This window comes from Lepidochelys kempii, chromosome 1 (genome assembly GCF_965140265.1).
Source record: "Lepidochelys kempii isolate rLepKem1 chromosome 1, rLepKem1.hap2, whole genome shotgun sequence".
Lineage (NCBI taxonomy): Eukaryota > Metazoa > Chordata > Testudines > Cheloniidae > Lepidochelys > Lepidochelys kempii.
This window is the reverse complement of record NC_133256.1, coordinates 345,847,295-345,870,715: the sequence shown is the minus strand read 5'-3', so window position 1 is coordinate 345,870,715 and position 23,421 is coordinate 345,847,295. Positions and strand designations below refer to the sequence as shown.

The 23,421-nt window shown below is 45.8% G+C and overlaps 1 protein-coding gene across 4 annotated transcripts in view; it reads right to left on the bottom strand.

Moving 5' to 3' along the window:
* Positions 1 to 6,886: 6,886 nt before the first annotated feature.
* Positions 6,887 to 23,421, bottom strand: part of FBH1 (F-box DNA helicase 1) — a 47,169-nt gene continuing 30,634 nt past the window's right edge. For 2 of the 4 annotated variants that reach the window (XM_073328899.1, XM_073328898.1), the window contains exons 16-21: positions 18,273 to 18,348; positions 12,787 to 12,984; positions 11,854 to 11,979; positions 10,985 to 11,091; positions 9,486 to 9,617; positions 6,887 to 7,897 (exon numbers count right to left, since the gene is read on the bottom strand). In XM_073328899.1, coding sequence (XP_073185000.1) covers positions 7,727 to 7,897; positions 9,486 to 9,617; positions 10,985 to 11,091; positions 11,854 to 11,979; positions 12,787 to 12,984; positions 18,273 to 18,348 — 810 coding nt within the window. In that variant the 3' untranslated portion in view covers positions 6,887 to 7,726. The remainder of the gene's footprint in view (positions 7,898 to 9,485; positions 9,618 to 10,984; positions 11,092 to 11,853; positions 11,980 to 12,786; positions 12,985 to 18,272; positions 18,349 to 23,421) is intronic. The other 2 variants (XM_073328900.1, XM_073328901.1) reach the window with 2 other exon arrangements.

The window sequence follows — 23,421 nt, the reverse complement described above, 5'->3', positions numbered from 1 at the left end:
TGTGGGCCCCCAGCCCGATCTCAGACCCGGCCCCACCCCTGCAGAGGGGACATTAACCAACAGAGCGGCTGGGGGGTGAGTCAGCCATGGGGAGGGGGGCGGATCAGGGGCGCCTGTCCAGCACCGAGCCGCCAGGGGCAGCGGGTCCCTTATTGCCCACAGGTCCTGCCCTGATCCCAGGCTCCGCTTGGCTCCTCCGCTGCTTGTGACACGTGCGGCAGGGGCGGGCAGGGCGGGAAGGAGCTGCATCGCCCCGCTCCCCCGGCGGCGGGGGGCCAGGGCAGGGACCACCCCCGGGCCGGGACCCCCATGCTGAGCCCTCCGCCCCGCCCCAGGCTCATTGGTTGACTGAGCGGGGCCGGGGGGAAAAAAGGATGGTGGGAACGCCGCCCCCTGGAAACGTGCTGCCCCACGCACATGCTTGCTTTGCTGGTTCCTAGAGCTGGTCCTGCCTTCAACTGTGTGTTGAGAGCCACTATTGCTGGCACAGAACAGCAGTCATGAGTGAAAGAAGAAAACGCCCCTGTCAGGGTTCCTTCCCCACTCTGAACTCTAGGGTACAGATGTGGGGACCTGCATGAAAAACCCCCTACGCTTATTTTTACCAGCTTAGGTTAAAACTTCCCCAAGGTACGAACTATTTTACCTTTTGTCCCTGGACCTTATTACTGCCACCACCAAGCATCTAACAAATATAACCGGGAAAGAGCCCACTTGGAAACATCTTTCCCCCAAAATCCCCCCAAGCCCTACACCCCCCTTCCTGGGGAAGGCTTGATAAAAATCCTCACCAATTTGCATAGGTGAACACAAACCCAAACCCTTGGATCTTAAGAACAATGAAAAAACAATCAGGTTCTTAAAAGAAGAATTTTAATGAAAGTAAAAGAATCACCTCTGTAAAATCAGGATGGTAAATACCTTACAGGGTAATCAGATTCAAAACATAGAGAATCCCTCTAGGCCACTCCTTAAGTTACAAAAAGACACAAAAACAGGAATATACATTCCATTCAGCACAACTTATTTTATCAGCCATTTAAACAAAAATGAATCTAACGCATATCTAACTAGATTGCTTATTAGCTCTTTACAGGAGTTCTGACCTGCATTCCTGCTCTGGTCCCGGCAAAAGCAACACACAGACAGAGAGAACCCTTTGTCCCGTCCCCCCCCCGAGCTTTGAAAGTATCTTGTCTCCTCATTGGTCATTTTGGTCAGGTGCCAGCAAGGTTATCTTAGCTTCTTAACCCTTTACAGGTGAAAGGGTTTTTCCTCTGGCCAGGAGGGATTTAAAGGTGTTTACCCTTCCCTTTATATTTATGACAGCCCCTCTGGGGCAGCATTCAGAAAAACAAAGAAAGCAAAGGAAGCTTTTCTATCTAAGCAGGAAGGAGCTCTCCTGAGATACATAGACACAAATGACAGGTTTCAGAGGAACAGCCGTGTTAGTCTGTATTCGCAAAAAGAAAAGGAGTACTTGTGGCACCTTAGAGACTAACCAATTTATTTGAGCATGAGCTTTCGTGAGCTACAGCTCACTTCATCAGATGTTTACCGTGGAAACTGCAGCAGACTTTATATACACACAGAAATCATGAAACAATACCTCCTCCCACCCCACTGTCCTGCTGGTAATAGCTTATCTAAAGTGATCAACAGGTGGGCCATTTCCAGATTTGTGCTGGAAATGGCCCACCTGTTGATCACTTTAGATAAGCTATTACCAGCAGGACAGTGGGGTGGGAGGAGGTATTGTTTCATGATTTCTGTGTGTATATAAAGTCTGCTGCAGTTTCCACGGTAAACATCTGATGAAGTGAGCTGTAGCTCACGAAAGCTCATGCTCAAATAAATTGGTTAGTCTCTAAGGTGCCACAAGTACTCCTTTTCTATAGACACAAATGACAGGTTTCAGAGTAGCAGCCGTGTTAGTTTGTATTCGCAAAAAGAAAAGGAGGACGTGTGGCACCTTAGAGACTAACAAATTTATTTGAGCATAAGCTTTCGTGAGCTACAGCTCACTTCATTGGATGCATGCCGTGGAAAATACAGTGGGGAGATTTATATACATAGAAAACATGAAACAATGGGTGTTACCATACACACTGTAACGAGTGATCACTTAAAGTGAGATATTCCCAGCAGGAGAGCGGGGGGGGGGGGGGGACCTTTTGAAGTGATAATCAAGGCCATTTCCAGCAGTTGACAAGAACGTCTGAGGAACTGTGGGAGGTGGAATAAACATGGGGAAATAGTTTTACTTTGTGTAATGACACATCCACTCCCAGTCTCTATTCAAGCCTAAGTTAATTGTATCCAGGTTGCAAATTAATTCCAATTCAGCAGTCTCTCGTTGGAGTCTGTTTTTGAAGGGTTTTTTTGTTGAAGAACTGCAACTTTTAGGTCTGTAATCAAGTGACCAAAGAGATTGAAGTCTTCTCCGACTGGTTTTTGAATAATTCTTGACCTCTGATTTGTGTCCATTTATTCTTTTACGTAGAGACTGTCCGGTTTGGCCAATGTACATGGCAGAGGGGCATTGCTGGCACATAACGGCATATATCACATTGGTAGATGTGCAGGTGAACGAGCCTCTGATAGTGTGGCTGATGTGATTAGGCCCTATGATGGTGTCCCCTGAATAGATATGTGGACATAATTGGCAACGGGCTGTGTTGCAAGGATAGGTTCCTGGGTTAGTGGTTCTGTTGTGTGGTGTGTGATTGCTGGTGAGTATTTGCTTCAGGCTAGGGGGCTGTGTGTAAGCAAGGACTGGCCTGTCTCCCAAGATCTGTGAGAGTGATGGGTCGTCCTTCAGGATAGATTGTAGATCCTTGATGATGCGTTGGGGAGGTTTTAGTTGGGGGCTGAAGGTGATGGCTAGTGGCGTTCTGTTATTTTCTTTGTTGGGCCTGTCCTGTAGTAGGTGACTTCTGGGTACTCTTCTAGCTCTGTCAACCTGTTTCTTCACTTCAGCAGGTGGGTATTGTAGTTGTAAGAATGCTTGATAGAGATCTTGTAGGTGTTTGTCTCTGTCTGAGGGGTTGGAGTGAATGCAGTTGTATCGTAGAGCTTGGCTGTAGACAATGGATCGTGTGGTGTGGTCTGGATGAAAGCTGGAGGCATGTAGGTAGGAATAGTGGTCAGTAGATTTCCGACATAGGGTGGTGTTTATGTGACCATCGCTTATTAGCACCATAGTGTCCAGGAAGTGGATCTCCTGTGTGGACTGGTCCAGGCTGAGGTTGATGGTGGGATGGAAATTGTTGAAATCATGGTGGAATTCCTCAAGGGCTTCTTTTCCATGGATCCAGATGATGAAGATGTCATCAATATAGCGCAAGTAGAGTAGGGGCATTAGGGGACGAGAGCTGAGGAAGTGTTGTTCTAAGTCAGCCATAAAAATGTTGGCATACTGTGGAGCCATACGGGTACTCATAGCAGTGCCGCTGATTTGAAGGTATACATTGTCCCCAAATGTGAAATAGTTATGGGTGAGGACAAAGTCACAAAGTTCAGCCACCAGGTTTGCCGTGACATTATCGGGGATACTGTTCCTGACGGCTTGTAGTCCATCTTTGTGTGGAATGTTGGTGTAGAGGGCTTCTACATCCATAGTGGCCAGGATGGTGTTATCAGGAAGATCACCGATGGATTGTAGTTTCCTCAGGAAGTCAGTGGTGTCTCGAAGGTAGCTGGGAGTGCTGGTAGCGTAGGGCCTGAGGAGGGAGTCTACATAGCCAGACAATCCTGCTGTCAGGGTGCCAATGCCTGAGATGATGGGGCGCCCAGGATTTCCAGGTTTATGGATCTTGGGTAGTAGATAGAATATCCCAGGTCGGGGTTCCAGGGGTGTGTCTGTGTGGATTTGTTCTTGTGCTTTTTCAGGGAGTTTCTTGAGCAAATGGTGTAGTTTCTTTTGGTAACCCTCAGAGGGATCAGAGGGTAATGTCTTGTAGAAAGTGGTGCTGGAGAACTGCCTAGCAGCCTCTTGTTCATATTCCGACCTATTCATGATGGTGACAGCACCTCCTTTGTCAGCCTTTTTGATTATGATGTCAGAGTTGTTTCTGAGGCTGTGGATGGCATTGTGTTCCGCACAACTGAGTTTATGGGGCAAGTGATGCTGCGTTTCCACAATTTCATCCCATGCATGTCGGTGGAAGCACTCTGTGTAGAAGTCCAGTCTGTTGTTTCGACCTTCAGGAGGAGTCCACCCAGAGTCCTTCTTTTTGTAGTCTTGGTAGGAAGGTCTCGGTGGGTTAGTATGTTGTTCAGAGGTGTGTTGGAAATATTCCTCGAGTCGGAGACGTCGAAAATAGGATTCTAGGTCACCACAGAACTGTATCATGTTCGTGGGGGTGGAGGGGCAGAAGGAGAGGCCCCAAGATAGCCCAGCAGAAGAATTGGTCCTAAGAGTATAGTTGGATAGATTAACAATATTGCTGGGTGGGTTAAGGGAACCACTGTTGTGGCCTCTTGTGGCATGTAGTAGTTTAGATAGTTTAGTGTCCTTTTTCTGTGTCCACATATCTATTCAGGGGATACCATCATAGGGCCTAATCACATCAGCCACACTATCAGAGGCCTGTTCACCTGCACATCTACCAATGTGATATATGCCATCATGTGCCAGCAATGCCCCCTGCCATGTACATTGGCCAAACCGGACAGTCTCTACCTAAAAGAATAAATGGACACAAATCAGACGTCAAGAATTATAACATTCAAAAACCAGTTGGAGAACACTTCAATCTCTTTGGTCACTCGATTACAGACCTAAAAGTGGCAATTCTTCAACAACAAACCTTCAAAAACAGACTCCAACGAGAGACTGCTGAATTGGAATTAATTTGCAACCTGGATACAATTAACTTAGGCTTGAATAAAGACTGGGAGTGGATGTGTCATTACACAAAGTAAAACTATTTTCCCATGTTTATTCCCCCCCTCCACCCCCCACTGTTCCTCAGACGTTCTTGTCAACTGCTGGAAATGGCCCACCTTGATTATCACTACAAAAGGTTATGTTGTTTTTTTCTTTCCTGCTGGTAATAGCTCACCTTACCTGATCACTCTTGTTACAGTCTGTATGGTAACACCCATTGTTTCATGTTCTCTGTGTATATAAAATCTCCCCACTGTATTTTCCACTGAATGCATCCGATGAAGTGAGCTGTAGCTCACGAAAGCTTATGCTCAAATAAATTGGTTAGTCTCTAAGGTGCCACAAGTCCTCCTGTTCTTTTTACGTATACAGACTAACACGGCTGCTACTCTGAAATCTAGTGATGGGTTATCTATGCACCGCAGTCAAGAGTTCCTTTATAAGCTCATCTAGAAATTAACATGCACTTAAATTACTTCAAGATGCCACTGGATGGGGCCTCACAGCTCATCACATAGAAAACTGGGCTGGAAACCAGGTTGGTCAGGCAGGCGTTCCCTTGTTGAAAACGACAGATGTGGTCACATACATGCTAATGACCCTGTGCTTCCCTAGGGCCTTTCACTCTGAAGGGGCCCCTGGTGTTTTACAAATGTAGCTGACCGAGATACCAGCTAGATACAGGGCTGGTCAACACGACTGCTTAAATTGCTGTAACTTACGTCACTCAGGGGTGTGAAAAAGACCCCCCCCCAAGCGACGTAAGTTACATCGTCTTAAAAGCGCTGTCCACTATGTCAGTGGGAGACGCTCTCCTGTGGACCTAACTCGGAAGTGGAGTAATTATGCCAGTGGGAGACCACTCTCCCGTTGGCATAGCACGTCTTCACCAGACGCGCTATAGCTGTGCTGATGTAGCATGGTAGTGTAGACTGGCCCAGAGATCACTTCATCCCTTGCTGGGACAGAGCTGCTGGAAGCAGCAGCTGTTTGATCAATACACAGCACTGTTACACGGCCGTACAGACCTGGGAGCAAGGGATACTTTTTGTAAACTGAAGCTGCAGGGGGAATTTAAAGGTGGCAGGATGTAATCACCCCATTAGAGATCTGCCCTCTTATGAAAGGCAAAGGATTTTTACAGATAATTCCTAAAAGCAACTGGGGGTGGGGAAAGTATGTTGCAAAATGGCAATGACAATGCACCTGTGTGTTGTCCGGTGGTTCCTTGCATGCCCTCCCCTGTTCCACTCCTCTCTACCTCCAGCTGCATCTGAAGAAGTGGGTATTCACCCACGAAAGCTCACGCTCCAGTACGTCTGTTAGTCTATAAGGTGCCACAGGACTCTTTGCCGCTACCTCCAGTCTGTCATTCTAGCACTTAAATGACTTCTCTGCTTCTCTCTGGGATGTCAGAATGGGGGGAAAGCAGTGTGTTGCCATAAGGAACATTGTATTCCAGAAACAAAGGCAAACCTGCTATAATGGTATCAATTGGAACCAGATCAAATGCTCTCAGAGACCGGACATGGAAAAGTTTCAGACAATCTCTGCTCAAGTTAGGACCAGATGAAAACAAGAAGTTAATCTAGAATCATCCACGTTTGTCCTGGTTAGGTGGAGAGCAACTACATGACTTCACGGGGCTCGCATAAGAAATTGCTTTGGCTCACACTGAATTGACCGGAAACTGTGTCCCATGAAATGCATATACCCTGTAAGGTACATGAACAAATAAGACAGGGTGCCCAAGATCAGGCTCCTTCTGAGGTATGTTTCTCCTTTGATCATTGTCATAAATATTCAACAGTCAAGTCAGATGCTTTGGTGCTGTAACAATTGTAGAGTAAAAGCCCAGAAGTAAGTATGTTCCTAGGAGGGATAACCTTGTGTTTTGCTTCCCCAGATACAGGGCTACAACCATCATTAAAGCAATGCATATTGTGGTTTCATCTCTAATGAGATCTTCAGTAAATAAATACAATCAAAAACAGCTTTTTCTCCAATTAAAAAACCCACTGTTTAATACAAAAAGGCTTCTGTTTTTATTACATACTTGATCATAGCACAAGACACTCTGGTTCTCTACGATCACCATCCTGAGGTTTAACTGAAGAGCTGATTTTGTTTTGTTGAAGAGATTGATGCACAGGGAAGAGAGAACCAAGGATGAGAGATAGAGGCAGTGATGGAGAGACTGGGGAACACCCACAGATTACATTACAGACGTTCTTGACGTGATGCATGGGAAGTCAGCTATTCTTCCCCGGAGATGAGATTAGCCCTATGAAAATTAACTCCAAGAATGAGTTCTTTCATTAGTGTAAAAGCATTTTATATCATCTCCTTTAGTTTTGCATGTTCGTCTCAGTTTGACCAATGACCAGAATGCATTGGGATGGGGCTTAAATATTGCAAAAAGGCGAGGCAATCATAAAAGCCAGCCACCTGAATGCACACCACTGGTAGAAACTAGCCACCCTGAGGGGCAACATGTGGGACAAGTGTGCAAATGTTCAGAAAGAAAATCTGTCAAGTCCAAGTGCATCCAGTATTGTACAAGATACGCAGTCCGGGTTTCGTACAGTGAAACGGAACAGACAGGCACTTGGAACACACATCGCCCAAGGTACCCTCTTGTAATAGAGGGATAACCCCAGGCCTTATTCACAGCATCCTCATGAACAGCTCTCGTCCTGTCCTTCTCTTGGTGAGCTCGTCCATGGACCATCTACCTCATTTCTCCAAGGACATCAGAGACGCTATCTACAGACCTCCTCACTTCCAACACTTCAGAGCCAGATCTAGGACATAAAAAACAGCCCCTTCCTGTTTTCAAAACAGGTCATGCAGGACAGCAAGGTGCCTTGGAATTTCTAACACTTCATCGACGACATCCATGGTCAGGACCAGCTCAGGGGAAATGGTTAGCTGTGTCAAGGGTCCGAGACGCTGCTGCGCGCAAGCATGGCACAGGTAGCCACCTTGGTCTTTGGTGCCATTGCTCTGTGGGAAAAGGACCAGTAGGAAATTGTAAAAGGAGAAGGGAAGGATTGGGAAATCCAGAGTTTCTGCCTCCTCTCCCTCAGACATACTGGGCCAATGTATACATTGAACTCAGACACAGGATGAAATAGGAGTTGGGGACATTGCTGTTGATTCAGACCCAGTGTATTTTGTATCTGTCACCTATTTCTCACTAAAGAAACCCCTTATAAAGCAGCCTGCAATAAAATTTATACATGCAATTTCATTATACTGGGGCCTGATCCAGTGGAGTAAGGACTGGAAGGCTCAAGGGTCAGGTATATAACTATGTACTTATATGGCTCCGATCACAGGAGTATCATGCACCTCTCAAACATGGTCAGTGAATGTTTTTCCTTCCTCACCTTCCTGAGGAGGGAAGTCAAATTATCTGTTTTACAGAAGGCGAGCTGAGGCACAGAGAAGTCACAAGCCAGTTCCTCAGCTGGTGTTAAGTTGGCGCTGCTCTATGGACGTCAACATAAGGATCTGTCCCGCAGTGACTTCATGCACTAAGTCTTTGGCAGAGCTGGGAACTGAGCCAAGATCTCTGGAGCACCTTAACTCCAAGGCCATGCTACTGAGATAACAAATGTCTCCTCCAGGTTCAAACCCAGCCCTGTTTGGTAGGGGTCAAGATTATTCTGTTTATCAACCATAGTCTATGTGAAAGGAAGTCATGGGTCCAAGTCTAGAAGGTAGGTGTCTACATCACACACAATGAAAAACACCCCAGAATTACAACTGGCACAAACTGAGCCCATTTTAATTTTAGGGTATGTCGACGCTGCAGTTTAAAACCTGCAGCTGGCCCATGCCAGCTGACTCGGGTTCGCAGGGCTCAGGCTAAGGGGCTGTTTAATTGCAGTGTAGACATTCAGGATCGGGCTGCACAGGTAGATCTCATCTGCTACTTCTATGATCATGGCTAACAGCATGGGCGGCGGGTATTGTAGGCACAGGAAGGTGTTGCCTTCCCAAACAGCCTGATGTCCCCCTGCCCATGTTCCATCCCCGTCCCCATCCTGCTTGCTGTTCCCTGGAGCAGGCAGGCTGTGGGCAGCGGTGCATCCTCAAGGCCGCGCCACGCTGCCCATCCTCCTGGCGCTGGGCCGCACCACCTGCCCAGCACTGGGGCTGGGTCCACTCTGGCTATGCCGCCTGCTCAGAGCTAGGGCAGGCAGCTTGGCCGGGGGGCATCTTCAGAGATGGGGGGGCCAGCTGGCCGGGAGTTGCAATGGGTGGTGCCACCCAGAGAGGCTGGGGCCAAGCTGTCCAGCTCTCCGGGGACGGGGAGCAGGGGCTAGGTTGCCTGGCTCTCCGGTGCTCCAGGGCTGGGGGCACTAGCCTGGGGCAGGGGTCAGCGACCACAGTGGGGGCTGGGCTCCAGTGGGCGCAGAAGGGGTGGGGCTGGGGGGCTAGCCTCCCCAAGCCAGGGGTTCACCCACCACCCATGGCTAAAAGGCTGGTAAGTGACATCTCCAGGGCTATCAACCTGGCACATTTCATTGGCTCCAAGGTCACAAAACACAACTGACAAGTAGAAAGGAGAGGAGAGGAGACTCACGTAAGCGAGGGGCACTTTCTTCATGGTTAGAATCGAGTCGGCAGGCACAGCGTTGTGGCACTGTGACACGGAGCAACGAATGGACCCTTCCTTTAAGGCCTCACTAGTCAACTCTGGCCGCAAGAAATACTCCTGACAAGAGAAAGAACAAGGCTTGCTGTGAACTCAGGGCATTGGAACATGTATATTGGAACATACCCTATAATTCTCTCTTTATACTACTGGCTCTAGACTGTTCTCAATGGTAGCAGATGACAGAACGAGGAGTAATGGTCTCAAGCTGCAGTGGGGAAGGTTTAGATTGGATATTAGGAAAAACTTTTTCACTAAGAGGGTGGTGAAACACTGGAATGCGTTACCTAGGGAGGTGGTAGAATCTCCTTCCTTAGAGGTTTTTAAGGTCAGGCTTGACAAAGCCCTGGCTGGGATGATTTAACTGGGAATTGGTCCTGCTTCGAGCAGGGGGTTGGACTAGATGACCTTCTGGGGTCCCTTCCAACCCTGATATTCTATGATTCTATGTTGTGAGCAGTGGGGATGATCTGCAACGTTAGGGCTTAAAATAATCCAACCACAGAAAAACACTTCAAAGGAAGGAACTGCACCAAGACTATGAGGGCTGGATGTGCAGGAAAGGGAACACGCACACTTGTGGTAATGGAGAGAGGCAGAATCAATGCTGTATTACAGTCAGATACGAGTCTAAAAGCAATCGTCATTGAACACTGAGGCTGCACTTAAAACCACAAGGTCAGGAAATGGGAAGGGTAAGAACCAAATATCTCCTCAGATACTCTGGACCTAAACTGGTGTCACTCAGAGGAGAATTCAGCCCATTGTTCAGGGAACAATATGAATCTCAGTTTCCCTCCTTACGATTTAAGGACCATCCTTTACTCTGCTCCTATCCCATCACCAGACCTCCTACACCCCTCAAGCACGAGAGACTTTAGCACAGATGTTATGGGGAGCAAGCACTCAAAAAGTTACATGCATCGTTTTCTTGTTAACTTGCCAACGACCCATTGTAACTTCCATAGGCGCCGACTCTGTGGGTGCTCCAGCCCTGGAGCACCCGTGGGGGGAAAATGGTGAGTGCTGAGCACCCACCGGCATCCTCCCTATCAGCTCCCCTACCCCACCCCCAGTGCCTCCTGACTGCCGGTGGACCCCAGAGATCAGCACCTCCCCCTCCATCCCAGTGCATCCCACCCACCGCAATCAGCTGTTTCGCAGCGTGCAGGGAAGCTGGGAGGGAGGGGGGAGGAGCAAGGACGAGGTGCACTCGGGGGAGATGGGGGTGGGGGTGGGAAGAGGTGGGGCAGGAGTGGGGCCTTGGGGAAGGGGTGGAGTGGGGGCAGGGCCTGGGGTAGAGCCAGGGGTCAGGCACCCCCCGGCACTTTGAAAAGTCGGCGCCTATGGTAACATCCCACTCCCCATGCTCACAGATCCAAATTACAGTACCCACTGGTCACTTTGTCATGGCATCTTTAACTTACCCCAGCCAAAGTCAAAAGGTATTCTAGGGACTTTGTCATTAACAGATACTTTTTGGCACGTGTCACTGCAACATACAGCAAGTTCCATTCATCTTCAGAAGACATGTCTAGGCAGAGATTAGAGAGAAGAAGTCAGAAAAAAAATAAGTGCTACAAGATAACTGATTGATAAAACTTTGGAATTTGTTCTGGTATTTCAGCTAGTTCTAATTCACTGCTGAATCAGGATGAAAATTTAAGACAAGAGCTGGATATGTCACAGAAACATGGTTGGTGTCTCTGTTACGAAGGAGATAACGGTTAGGGGGGAGGGATAGCTCAGTGGTTTGAGTATTGGCCTGTTAAACACAAGGTTGTGAGGTCAATCCTTGAGGGGGCCATTTAGGGATCTGGGACAAAAACTGGGGATTAGTCCTGCTTTGAGCAGGGGGTTGGACTAGATGACCTCCTGAGGTCCCTTCCAACCCTGATATTCTATGATTCTATGGTACCCTGCCGTGTGTTTGTTACACAACCACGACAGGACTTGTGTGAGACATCAGAGACAGCAAACAGAACCAAAATTCTCTCCCCTTGGAGCATACACATTCGTTGCTGATCAAAGCAGGAACAACGCGTGTTCCTTGAGCGATGAACCTGCCCTTAAGTGCCATGCCCATCTCCCAGGCACAGACTTACACAAAGGAACTGCATTCCAAGTGAGAAGTCAGTAAATGACAGCAAGCTTGAGAGAGGACATTGCTAGGTACAGCCAGAGACAAACTACCTCCAAAGAGTGCTGACTGATAGGGTAGTGCCAATGGCCCATCCTGTGCATCACCTTTCCCTTTAGGGAAAAGAATGGTTCCAGTCTAAAGGATCGCCCTTACCGGTGATAAAGTGAGGCAGCCTCTGGAGATTATGCCTGGCACAAGGGACTTTCACAAAATCATCTGCAACCAGCACAGTATCAAACTCCAGGCCTTTGGCTTTGTGCACGGTGCCTATCACGTAATCTAGAACCACCAGATTGCAGGGGGGGAAGAGAGAGAGGGAGGGAAGATATCAGCCAATATATCTGTATTGCTGTTTTTATATCTTGTTATTTACTGAACACTATGTACAGATTAATTTACAATGTTCTGCATTTATAGTTTCACTTGCTTTTAAGTGTGAACTGGAAGCCAGACAGGGTGGGGGAAGTAATATCTCTTACTGGACCAACTGCTGTTAGTCTAATAAAATATATTACCTCACTTACCTTGTCTTGCTAATATCCTGGGACCAAGACAGCTACAACAACACTGCAAACTGGAAGCAAAGCAAAGCAGAGAGAGAAAGAAACACCCAGACCAGAGCTCCTGTCCTGCACTAATCCACTAGCCCATTAACCAGGACTGGCCCCCCAAGAAAATGCCCAGTTACCTCGCACCCCAGTACAGACATGAACTTAAACAAGAATGGCTTGTTGTTTTTTGATAGTCCACCATTATTCTGCCAGAAATCACTGCAAACTTAAGCCAGTATCCAGGAGATGTATTGAATGTGAATTTTAATAGGCAGGATAAGATAAGGCATTGGGTCAGACGGCTAGATGCCAGGAAATACTGACTGAATCCTCATTCAGCTCCAGCAAAACCTCACTTATCAGTGCTCCAGTGGAAAAATCATTCTGCTACAACCCCAGGAATGTCCCAGAAGGAGTTGTCTCATTCCTTCCTGGGCGCAAGACCATCTTGGACCAAGTGCACTATTTCTGAGGGGCAGGGGGAAGTGAGGTTGGATGGAAAAAGGAGAACGAAAGGAGGTGCGTTTTGCTTTACCTGCAAATGCTATAGTTGATACATGACTGTTCTTTATCCTCGCCACCAGCTCGGGAATACGGACATTGTATTTCTCCACTATTGCGATCTTCACCTCCAGCTCCCTGTCTTCAGTTTTGGCTGCATAGTTCTTTAAACCCTGGAAGCCATCCTTCTCAACCCACTTCTTGATAAAGTGGTCGTCAATTTGAAGTTTCACTAGCGAGAAGTGCATTGGATAATGTCAATACACAAGAAAGGCACCAATGGTCACATTTTTAACTTCAAATGAAATGGAGCTAGAGAGTAGCGGAGGTAACATGGTCTAGTGGGGTGAGCACTGGACTAGGACTCAGGAGTCTTGGGTTCTATTCCCAGCTCCAACCCTGGCCTGCTAGGTGAGTTTGGGCAAGTCACTTCACCTCTCTGTGCCTCAGCTTCTCCATCTGTAAAATGGGGATGATGATACTGACCTCCTTTGTAAAGCACTTGAGTTGTACCGATGCAAAGCTCTATATAAGAGGTAGGTATGATTAGCAATAGCAAGTGTCCCAAAAAGCCTAAGTTTATTATTTTTCTAAATGGTAAATGCCCTTTTGGAGATACTGGGATACTTTTGGTTTAGCAGAACAGTTTATGGGGTGGATTCTTAAAGAAGTCAAGATATTCTTACAACTATGAAGATGACCAGCGATGGAACAGTGGTCATAGAATATCAGGTTTGGAAGGGACCTCAAGAGGTCATCTAGTCCAACCCCCTGCTCAAAGCAGGACCAATCCCCAATTTTTGTCCCATATCCCTAAATGGCCCCCTCAAGGATTGACCTCACAACCCTGGGTTTAGCAGGCCATTGCTCAAACCACTGAGCTATCTCTCCCCCCCCCCCGATGAGCTGCAATGGATATGCCATGTTCTCTTTCCTGACAGAAGGGATTTCCTGCTCACGAAGTACAAGTTGGTGGCTGTACTGGAGGAAAATATTCTTGGATTAAAGGGACAAGTAGAGACGCTACTGAAAAATCAGAGAAAATGAGGCATTCCTAGACAGCCAGGTTTGGGAAACAACAGGTTCAAGGGAGCATGACGCTTGCCACCCAGGAATCCGAGAGAGAGGAAGTCAGAGAGGAGGCCTGGGGTTCACAACCATGGGACACAGGAGATCATGGCAGCATTCTACACGGCTGGAGAAAGAGGAGAAAAGAAGGACTGGGATGAATTCCACACAGCTAGTAGCTTTAAATCGATACCAGGTCCTCAACGTAGAAACTTTGAAAAATACCTCTCGAGATCCAGCAGCTCCAAGGAAACAGAGAGATGTACAGGATGCGGATGGCAGCTCAGCCTAACATGTAAGAAAATCAAGCTAACCCTCAAAGAGTTCTCCAACTACCCAAGGAAAACAGACAATCCTTACTGTAGATTCAATACTAAGAAGAATCGAAAGAAAATTCTGCCAGGGACAGGATGACAACAGGATAGTGGGCTGCCTTCTCAAAGCTGAGACACAAGACCCCACTCTAAAACTGGATAAGGTGCTGAAGTCAACAGGCAAGGATCTATTGGAGATAGTCCATATAGGCACTAATGACACTGTGTCGTGGAATATCGTGCAGATAGCAGATGACGTCAGGGAACTTGAAAGCATGCAGAAGAAGAATGTTCACGCAATCTTCTGTGAAATCCTCTCTGTCCCACATGCGAAGGAAGACCAAAGGCAGAAGATTCTGGAAGTGAACCCCTGGCTAGGTAAGCCATGGAGGGTGGAGGGTTTGGGTTTCATGGAACACTAGTACACCTTCTATGGAGAACGGGGGTTGTATAGTATGGATGTATAGTACGGAAGGCCTCCATCTCAGTAGAAGGGGGACCAATTTTCTCTAACCAGCCTGTCCCCAGGTAGTCAGGAGAGGATTAAACTAATAGCAAAAGGGTCAGAAGATCTGAGTGCTCAGCACAAAAATCGAGATGTTGAGAACAAAATTAATCAATGAACCAAAGGGCATGAAACGAAGAAATTCCTGAATTCCCTGCCCACCAATGCTGGGAGGCTGGGTAACAAACAAGAGGAGTTGGAATTGCTCATTTAGAAGCATAAATTTTTATCTAGTTGGTATTCCTGAAACTTGGTGGGATGATTCGCAGGACTGGAATGTTAAAACAATGATTATAACCTACTTAGGAAGGACTGAGTGGGCAAAAGGGAAGAGGAGTGGTCCTCTATGTCAAAAATGGCATTAACTGTTCCCAATTCACTGATTACCTAGAAGAAATGATCTTGAATGCTTACGGATCAATGTCCTAACAGATAAAGCACAAGATGTGGTATTAGTTGGTGTCAGCTACAGACCACCAGATCACTCCAGGAAATAGGATGACCACCTCCTAGCGCACCTATCTATAAAGAATAGGAAAAAAAGCTGAGTGATCATGGGAGATTTAAATTTGAGTGACATATACTGGAGGTCTCATGCTGCCAGTGCTAAAACATTCTTGGAATTTCTAAACATTATAGATGACAATTTCCTAACTCAAAAAGCACTGCCAACACGAGGGAAATCTTTATTTAGACCTTGTCCTAACACATAAATCACAGAACTAAAAGTTAATGGTAGCATAGGTACAACTGATACGAGTTGATCATATTTATAATGTGCAAACTATTTTGAACCAGAGTAGCAGCCGTGTTAGTCTGTATTCGCAAAAAGAAAAGGAGTACTTGTGGCACCTTAGAGACTAACAAATTTATTTGAGCATAAGCTTTCGTGAGCTACAGCTCACTTGCATCCGATGAAGTGAGCTGTAGCTCACGAAAGCTTATGCTCAAATAAATTTGTTAGTCTCTAAGGTGCCACAAGTACTCCTTTTCTTATTTTGAACCAGATCAGCTGGAAGGAAGAATTCAATCAGAAAAATATGAATGATAATTGGGACTCGTTTAAGAACACCTTATTAGATGCCAAATAAGACACAAGGCTGTGCCATTTAAAAAAAACAACAACCTGGTTTAGAGGGGAAAGCAGTTTATAAAAATAAATAAATAACATAACTTAAAGGAAGAAAGAGAAAGTTGATATTAATGAACATAAATCAGAAGTTAGGAATTGCAGAAAATTGATAAGGGAAGCAAAGGAACATAAGTAATAGTCGATGGCCAGCAGAGTTAAAAAAAACCCGTCTTCTTACTGTCCTTAACTATATTATGAAAAAATAGAACAACAGTCCTGGTCTATTACTAAATGGAAATGATAGAATTATCAATAAGAATGCAGGAAAGGCAGAAGGGTTCAATAAATATTTCTGTTCTGTATTTGGGGATAAAACAGATTAGATAGTTTTATCATATGGTGATAACACTCTTTCCATTCCATTAGTATCTCAGTAGGATGTTAAACAGCAACTATTAAAGTCAGATATTTTAATATCAGCAGGACCAGGCAACATGCATCTGTGAGTTTCAAAAGAGCTGGCTGAGGAGCTCATTAGACTGCTAATCTTCATTTTCAATAAATCTTGGAGCACTGGGGAAGTTCTAGAAGGCTGGTAGAAAGCGAATATTGTGCCAATTTTTAAAAAATGTAAACAGGATGACCCTGGTAATTATAGGCCTGTCAGCCTGACATCTATCCCAAACCAGATATGGAGCAGCTGATTTGGGACTCCATTAATAAAGAATTAAAGGAGGGCAATGTAATTAACGCAACTCAACATGGGTTTATAGAAAACAGATCCTGTCAAAGTAACTTGATATCTTATTTTTATGAGACTACAAGTTTGGTTGATAAAGGTAACAGTGTTGATGTAACACTTTGACTTGACTTTTTGATTAAAAAATTAGAAGGATATAAAATTAACATGACACACATTAAATGGATTAAAAACCGGCTAGCTGATAGGTCTCAAAATGTAATGTTAAATGGGGAATCATCAGTGTTTCCAGAGTGGGTTCCCAGAGGGATCAGTTTTTGGCCCTACGCTTTTAACAATATGCATTTTAATATGGCTAAACGTATTCATCTAGGAACAAAAAATGTCAGCCATAATTACAGGATTGGGAATTCTATCTGGGGAAGCAATGACTCCAAAAAAAGATTTGGGGGTTGTGGTGGATAATCATTGAACATGAGATCCCAGTGTGATGCTGTGTCCAAAAGAGCTAATGCAATCCTGAGATGCATAAACAGGGGAATCTCAACTAGGAGTAGAGAGGTTATTTTATCTCTGAATTTGGCACTGATACAACTGCTGCTGGAATACAGTGTCCAGTTCCAGTGTCCACAATTCTAGAAGGATGCTGATAAATTGGAGAGGGCTCAAAGAAGAGCCATGAGAATGATTAAAGGAATAGAAAATGTGTGTTATATAGAGACAGATTGAGCTCCTTGAGTCTATTTAGCTTAACAAAAAGAAGGGTAAGGGGTGACTTGATTACAGTGTAAGCATCTACATGGGGAACAAATATTTAATAATGGGCTCTTCAATCTAGCAGAGAAAGGTATAACAAGATCCAATGGCTGGAAGTTGATGCTACACAAATTGAGACTGGAAATAAGGCATGAATTTTTAACAATGAGGGTAAATAACCAGTGGAGCAATCTACCAAGGGATATGGTGGATTCTCCAACACTGCCAATTTTTAAAATCAATATTGGATGTTCTTCTACACAAGATCTGCTGTAGGAACTCTTCTGGGGAAGTTCTATGGCTTGCGTTACACAGGAGGTCAGAGTAGCTGATCACGATGGTCCCTTCTGCCCTTGGACTCAATGACTGAATTTATGAATGAATTTAGAGTGGGACAAATCACATTTTTAACTGACAGACAGCCAAGATCCATGCAGTTTAACCCAATCACATAGAGGTTATGTTCTTACTCGAAGGCACTTCTCCTAATGGCTCATATTCTAAAGTCACTCCCATGTTGAAGGCTGCAACTAAGTTTCCATTACAACCCCGGATTTGCTCCCGGGCTCCACCTAACATCAACAAACAGAGCTTCAACACTGTAGCTTAGGTCCAAGGTACAGGTAGTTTGTTGTGCTTTTTTTTTTTTTTTTTAAGTGAATTGGACAATGTTCCTCTAAATGACACCCTAAAACTAAATAAAAGGTGTTCACCAGCGTGCAAAATGTCTAATACCTACCTCCATTTTATGTCAAAGAAATGGAAAGGACAGAGATAAAACATAGTTTACTGGACTTTTCTAGATGAGACCAAGAATCTCAGAGGACAGGATCTGGAAGCGTAAGCTGTTCTTATGACGTCAGAGTCCATACTTCCAATGCACCAGTAGAAACACAGAAATAACCATCACCGATAGCCGTTCCCGTCACACAATCAGCAAGGCACAAATCACCCAGAAGATGAACAAACAACATGATCCCCACTCACACTGAAGTGAAAGAGGTTTACATGTACCAACTGGGGCAGTTGGAGATATGGTAGAAGCTAGAAAAGTTAACATCATGGTACATAACTTCTGGGGAAGAAGACAGGAGAACATACTCACATCTCACACGAGCCTCTTCAGGTTGAAGGAGTTTCCAAATATCATGAATTTTGTCTAGTCCAAAATTTTTAGGCCCCTAAACAGATAAAGATTTTCTTAAAATTGACCTAATTGAAGGTTATACTTAAAGTTTACAAATGAGCTAGTTTCCTGCCAAAATGTATCAGATTCACTAGCATGCAAATAGGAAAAACAACTCAAAAGACTCAAAGGTGAAGCTATATTCCTAAAATGCACACTATAGTATGCATGATCAATATGAAGCTAGAAATAAATAATCTAGCCTAAAACTAGTGGATGATCCCAGATGACACATAGCAACCAACCAAAAACACACAGAATGAGCAATGGAAAACAAAATCCCAGCTGGTCATCATGTTTTGTGGCCAGGAATGTATTTTGTGGATTAGTCTGCATTAGAACTGGCTGGGAATTTTTTAATCGAAATGATTTTTCAAGAAAATGCAATTTCAATTAAAAAAAACAAAATAAAAAACTTTCCTTGGGAAAATGTCAATTTTGCAGTAAAATTTTCATTTTCCAACAATTTTCAGTTCAAATAGAAATATTTCTGTTTGTTGAACTGAACCAAAATGTTTCATTTCAAGTCAGTTTGACATTATATTGCATTTCCCCTATTTTACTCCATGGAAGTTGTAGTTCTGGGTGCTTCATGACTCTATTCTCCCATATAGCCTTGGCTCCATGGCTGGACTTCATCTCCCATGATGCACCACATGCTGTCCCCTCTGAGCTGTGGGATGCATCATGACATCATGAGGGAAGGGAGCAGAAGGAGACTCAGCCGATTGGAAGGCATGGGATGCACTGTCATAGGGTTGGGGGTTCCACGACCACCGCTCCCAAGAGAAGGAGGCGGGTGGTGGTGGTCGGGGACTCTCTCCTCAGGGGGACTGAGTCATCTATCTGCTGCCCTGACTGGGAAAATCGAGATGTCTGCTCCTTGCCAGGAGCTAAGATTCGCGATGTGACAGAGACTGCCGAGACTCATCAAGCCCTCGGATCGCTACTCCTTCCCGCTTCTTCACGTGGGCACCAATGATACTGCCAAGAATGACCTTGAGCGGATCACTGCGGAATACGTGGCTCTGGAAAGAAGGATAAAGGAGTTTGAGGTGCAAGTGGTGTTCTCGTCTATCCTCCCCGTGGAAGGAAAAGGCCTGGGTAGAGACCGTCGAATCGTGGAAGTCAACGAATGGCTACGCAGGTGGTGTCGGAGAGAAGGCTTTGGATTCTTTGACCATGGGATGGTGTTCCAAGAAGGAGTGCTAGGCAGAGTCGGGCTCCACCTAACGAAGAGAGGGAAGAGCATCTTCGCAAGCAGGCTGGCTAACCTAGTGAGGAGGGCTTTAAACTAGGTTCACCGGGGGAAGAAGACCAAAGCCCTGAGGTAAGTGGGGAAGTGGGATACCAGGAGGAGGCACGAGCAGGAGCGCGTGAGGGGGGAGGGCTCCTGCCTCATACTGAGAAAGAGTGGTGATCAGCAGGTTACCTCAAGTGCCTATATACAAATGCACGAAGCCTGGGAAACAAGCAGGGAGAACTGGAAGTCCTGGCACAGTCAAGGAATTATGATGTGATTGGAATAACAGAGACTTGGTGGGATAACTCACATGACTGGAGTACTGTCATGGATGGATATAAGCTGTTCAGGAAGGACAGGCAGGGCAGAAAAGGTGGGGGAGTTGCACTGTATGTAAGAGAGCAGTATGACTGCTCAGAGCTTAAGTATGAAACTGCAGAAAAACCTGAGAGTCTCTGGATTAAGTTTAGAAGTGTGAGCAACAAGGGTGATGTCGTGGTGGGAGTCTACTATAGACCACACGACCAGGGGGATGAGGTGGACGAGGCTTTCTTCTGGCAACTCTAAGAAGTTACAAGATCGCAGGCCCTGGTTCTCATGGGAGACTTCAATCATCTTGATATCTGCTGGGAGAGCAATACAGCGGTGCACAGGCAATCCAGGAAGTTTTTGGAAAATGTAGGGGACAATTTCGTGGTGCAAGTGCTGGAGGAACCAACTAGGGGCAGAGCTCTTTTTGACCTGCTGCTCACAAACCGGGAAGAATTAGTAGGGGAAGCAAAAGTGGATGGGAACCTGGGAGGCAGTGACCATGAGATGGTCGAGTTCAGGATCCTGACACAAGGAAGAAAGGAAAGCAGCAAAATACAGACCCTGGACTTCAGAAAAGCAGACTTTGACTCCCTCAGGGAACTGATGGGCAAGATCCCCCGGGAGAATTACATGAGGGGGAAAGGAGTCCAGGAGAGCTGGCTGTATTTTAAAGAATCCTTATTGAGGTTACAGGGACAAACCATCCCGATGTGTAAAAAGAATAGTAAATATGGCAGGCAACCAGCTTGGCTTAACAGTGAAATCCTTAAAGAGAAGGAGTACTTGTGGCACCTTAGAGACTAACCAATTTATTTGGGCATAAGCTTTCGTGAGCTACAGCTCACTTCATCGGATGCATAATGTGGAAACTGCAGAAGACATTATATACACAGAGACCATGAAACAATACCTCCTCCCACCCCACTCTCCTGCTGGTAATAGCTTATCTAAAGTGACCACTCTCCTTACAATGTGTATGATAATCAAGGTGGGCCATATCCAACACAAATCCAGGGTTTAACAAGAACATCTGGGAGGGGGGGTAGGAAAAAACAAGGGGAAATAGGCTTGAATAGAGACTGGGAGTGGCTTAGTCATTATGCAAGGTAGCCTAAGTTAATTGTATCCAATTTGCAAATGAATTCCAATTTAGCAGTTTCTCGCTGGAGTCTGGATTTGAAGTTTTTTGTTGTAAAATAGCAACTTTCAAGTCTGTAATCGCGTGACCAGAGAGATTGAAGTGTTCTCCGACTGGTTTATGAATGTTACAATTCTTGACATCTGATTTGTGTCCATTTACTCTTTTACGTAGAGACTGTCCAGTTTGACCAATGTACATGGCAGAGGGGCATTGCTGGCACATGATGGCATATATCACATTGGTGGATGTGCAGGTGAACGAGCCTCTGATAGTGTGGCTGATGTTATCAGGCCCTGTGATGGTGTCCCCTGAATAGATATGTGGGCACAGTTGGCAACGGGCTTTGTTGGAAGAATAGGTTCCTGGGTTAGTGGTTCTGTTGTGTGGTATGTGGTTGCTAGTGAGTATTTGCTTCAGGTTGGGGGGCTGTCTGTAGGCAAGGACTGGCCTGTCTCCCAAGATTTGTGAGTGTGTTGGGTCATCCTTTAGGATAGGTTGTAGATCCTTAATACTGCGTTGGAGGGGTTTTAGTTGGGGGCTGAAGGTGACGGCTAGTGGCGTTCTGTTATTTTCTTTGTTAGGCCTGTCCTGTAGTAGGTGACTTCTGGGAACTCTTCTGGCTCTATCAATCTATCTGTTTCTTCACTTCCGCAGGTGGGTATTGTAGTTGTAAGAATGCTTGATAGAGATCTTGTAGGTGTCTGTCTCTGTCTGAGGGGTTGGAGCAAATGCGATTGTATCGCAGAGCTTGGCTGTAGATGATGGATCGTGTGGTGGGTCAGGGTGAAAGCTGGGAGGCATGTAGGTAGGAATAGCGGTCAGTAGTTTTCCGGTATAGGGTGGTGTTTATGTGACCATCGTTTATTAGTAGTGTCCAGGAAGTGGATCTCTTGTGTGGACTGGACCAGGCTGAGGTTGATGGTGGGATGGAAATTGTTGAAATCATGGTGGAATTCCTCAAGGGCTTCTTTTCCATGGGTCCAGATGATGAAGATGTCATCAATATAGCGCAAGTAGAGTACGGGTGTTAGGGGACGAGAGCTGAGGAAGCGTTGTTCTAAATCAGCCATAAAAATGTTGGCATACTGTGGGGCCATGCGGGTACCCATAGCAGTGCCGCTGATCTGAAGGTATACATTGTCCCCAAATGTGAAGTAGTTATGGGTAAGGACAAAGTCACAAAGTTCAGCTACCAGGTTAGCCGTGACATTATCGGGGATAGTGTTCTTGACGGCTTGTAGTCCATCTTTGTGTGGAATGTTGGTGTAGAGGGCTTCTACATCCATAGTGGCCAGGATGGTGTTATCAGGAAGATCACCGATGGATTGTAGTTTCCTCAGGAAGTCCGTGGTGTCTCGAAGGTAGCTGGGAGTGCTGGTAGCGTAGGGCCTGAGGAGGGAGTCTACATAGCCAGACAATCCTGCTGTCAGGGTGCCAATGCCTGAGATGATGGGGCGCCCAGGATTTCCAGGTTTATGGATCTTGGGTAGTAGATAGAATATCCCAGGTCGGGGTTCCAGGGGTGTGTCTGTGCGGATTTGATCTTGTGCTTTTTCAGGGAGTTTCTTGAGCAAATGCTGTAGTTTCTTTTGGTAACTCTCAGTGGGATCAGAGGGTAATGGCTTGTAGAAAGTGGTGTTGGAGAGCTGCTGAGCAGCCTCTTGTTCATATTCTGACCTGTTCATGATGACAACAGCACCTCCTTTGTCAGCCTTTTTGATTATGATGTCAGAGTTGTTTCTGAGGCTGTGGATGGCATTGTGTTCCGCACGGCTGAGGTTATGGGGCAAGTGATGCTGCTTTTCCACAATTTCAGCCCGTGCACGTCGGCGGAAGCACTCTGTGTAGAAGTCCAGTCTGTTGTTTCGACCTTCAGGAGGAGTCCACCTAGAATCCTTCTTTTTGTAGTGTTGGTAGGGAGGTCTCTGTGGATTAGTATGTTGTTCAGAGGTATGTTGGAAATGTTCCTTGAGTCGGAGACGTCGAAAATAGGATTCCAGGTCACCACAGAACTGTATCATGTTTGTGGGGGTGGAGGGGCAGAAGGAGAGGCCCCGAGATAGGACAGCTGCTTCTGCTGGGCTGAGAGTATAGTTGGATAGGTTAACAATATTGCTGGGAGGGTTGAGGGAACCATTGCTGTAGCCCCTTGTGGCATGTAGTAGTTTAGAAAGTTTAGTGTCCTTTTTGTTTTGTAGAGAAGCAAAGTGTGTGTTGTAAATGGCTTGTCTAGTTTTAGTAAAGTCCAGCCACGAGGAAGTTTGTGTGGAAGGAAGGTTTTTTATGAGAGTATCCATTTTTGAGAGCTCATTCTTAATCTTTCCCTGTTTGCTGTAGAGGATGTTGATCAGGTGATTCCGCAGTTTCTTTGA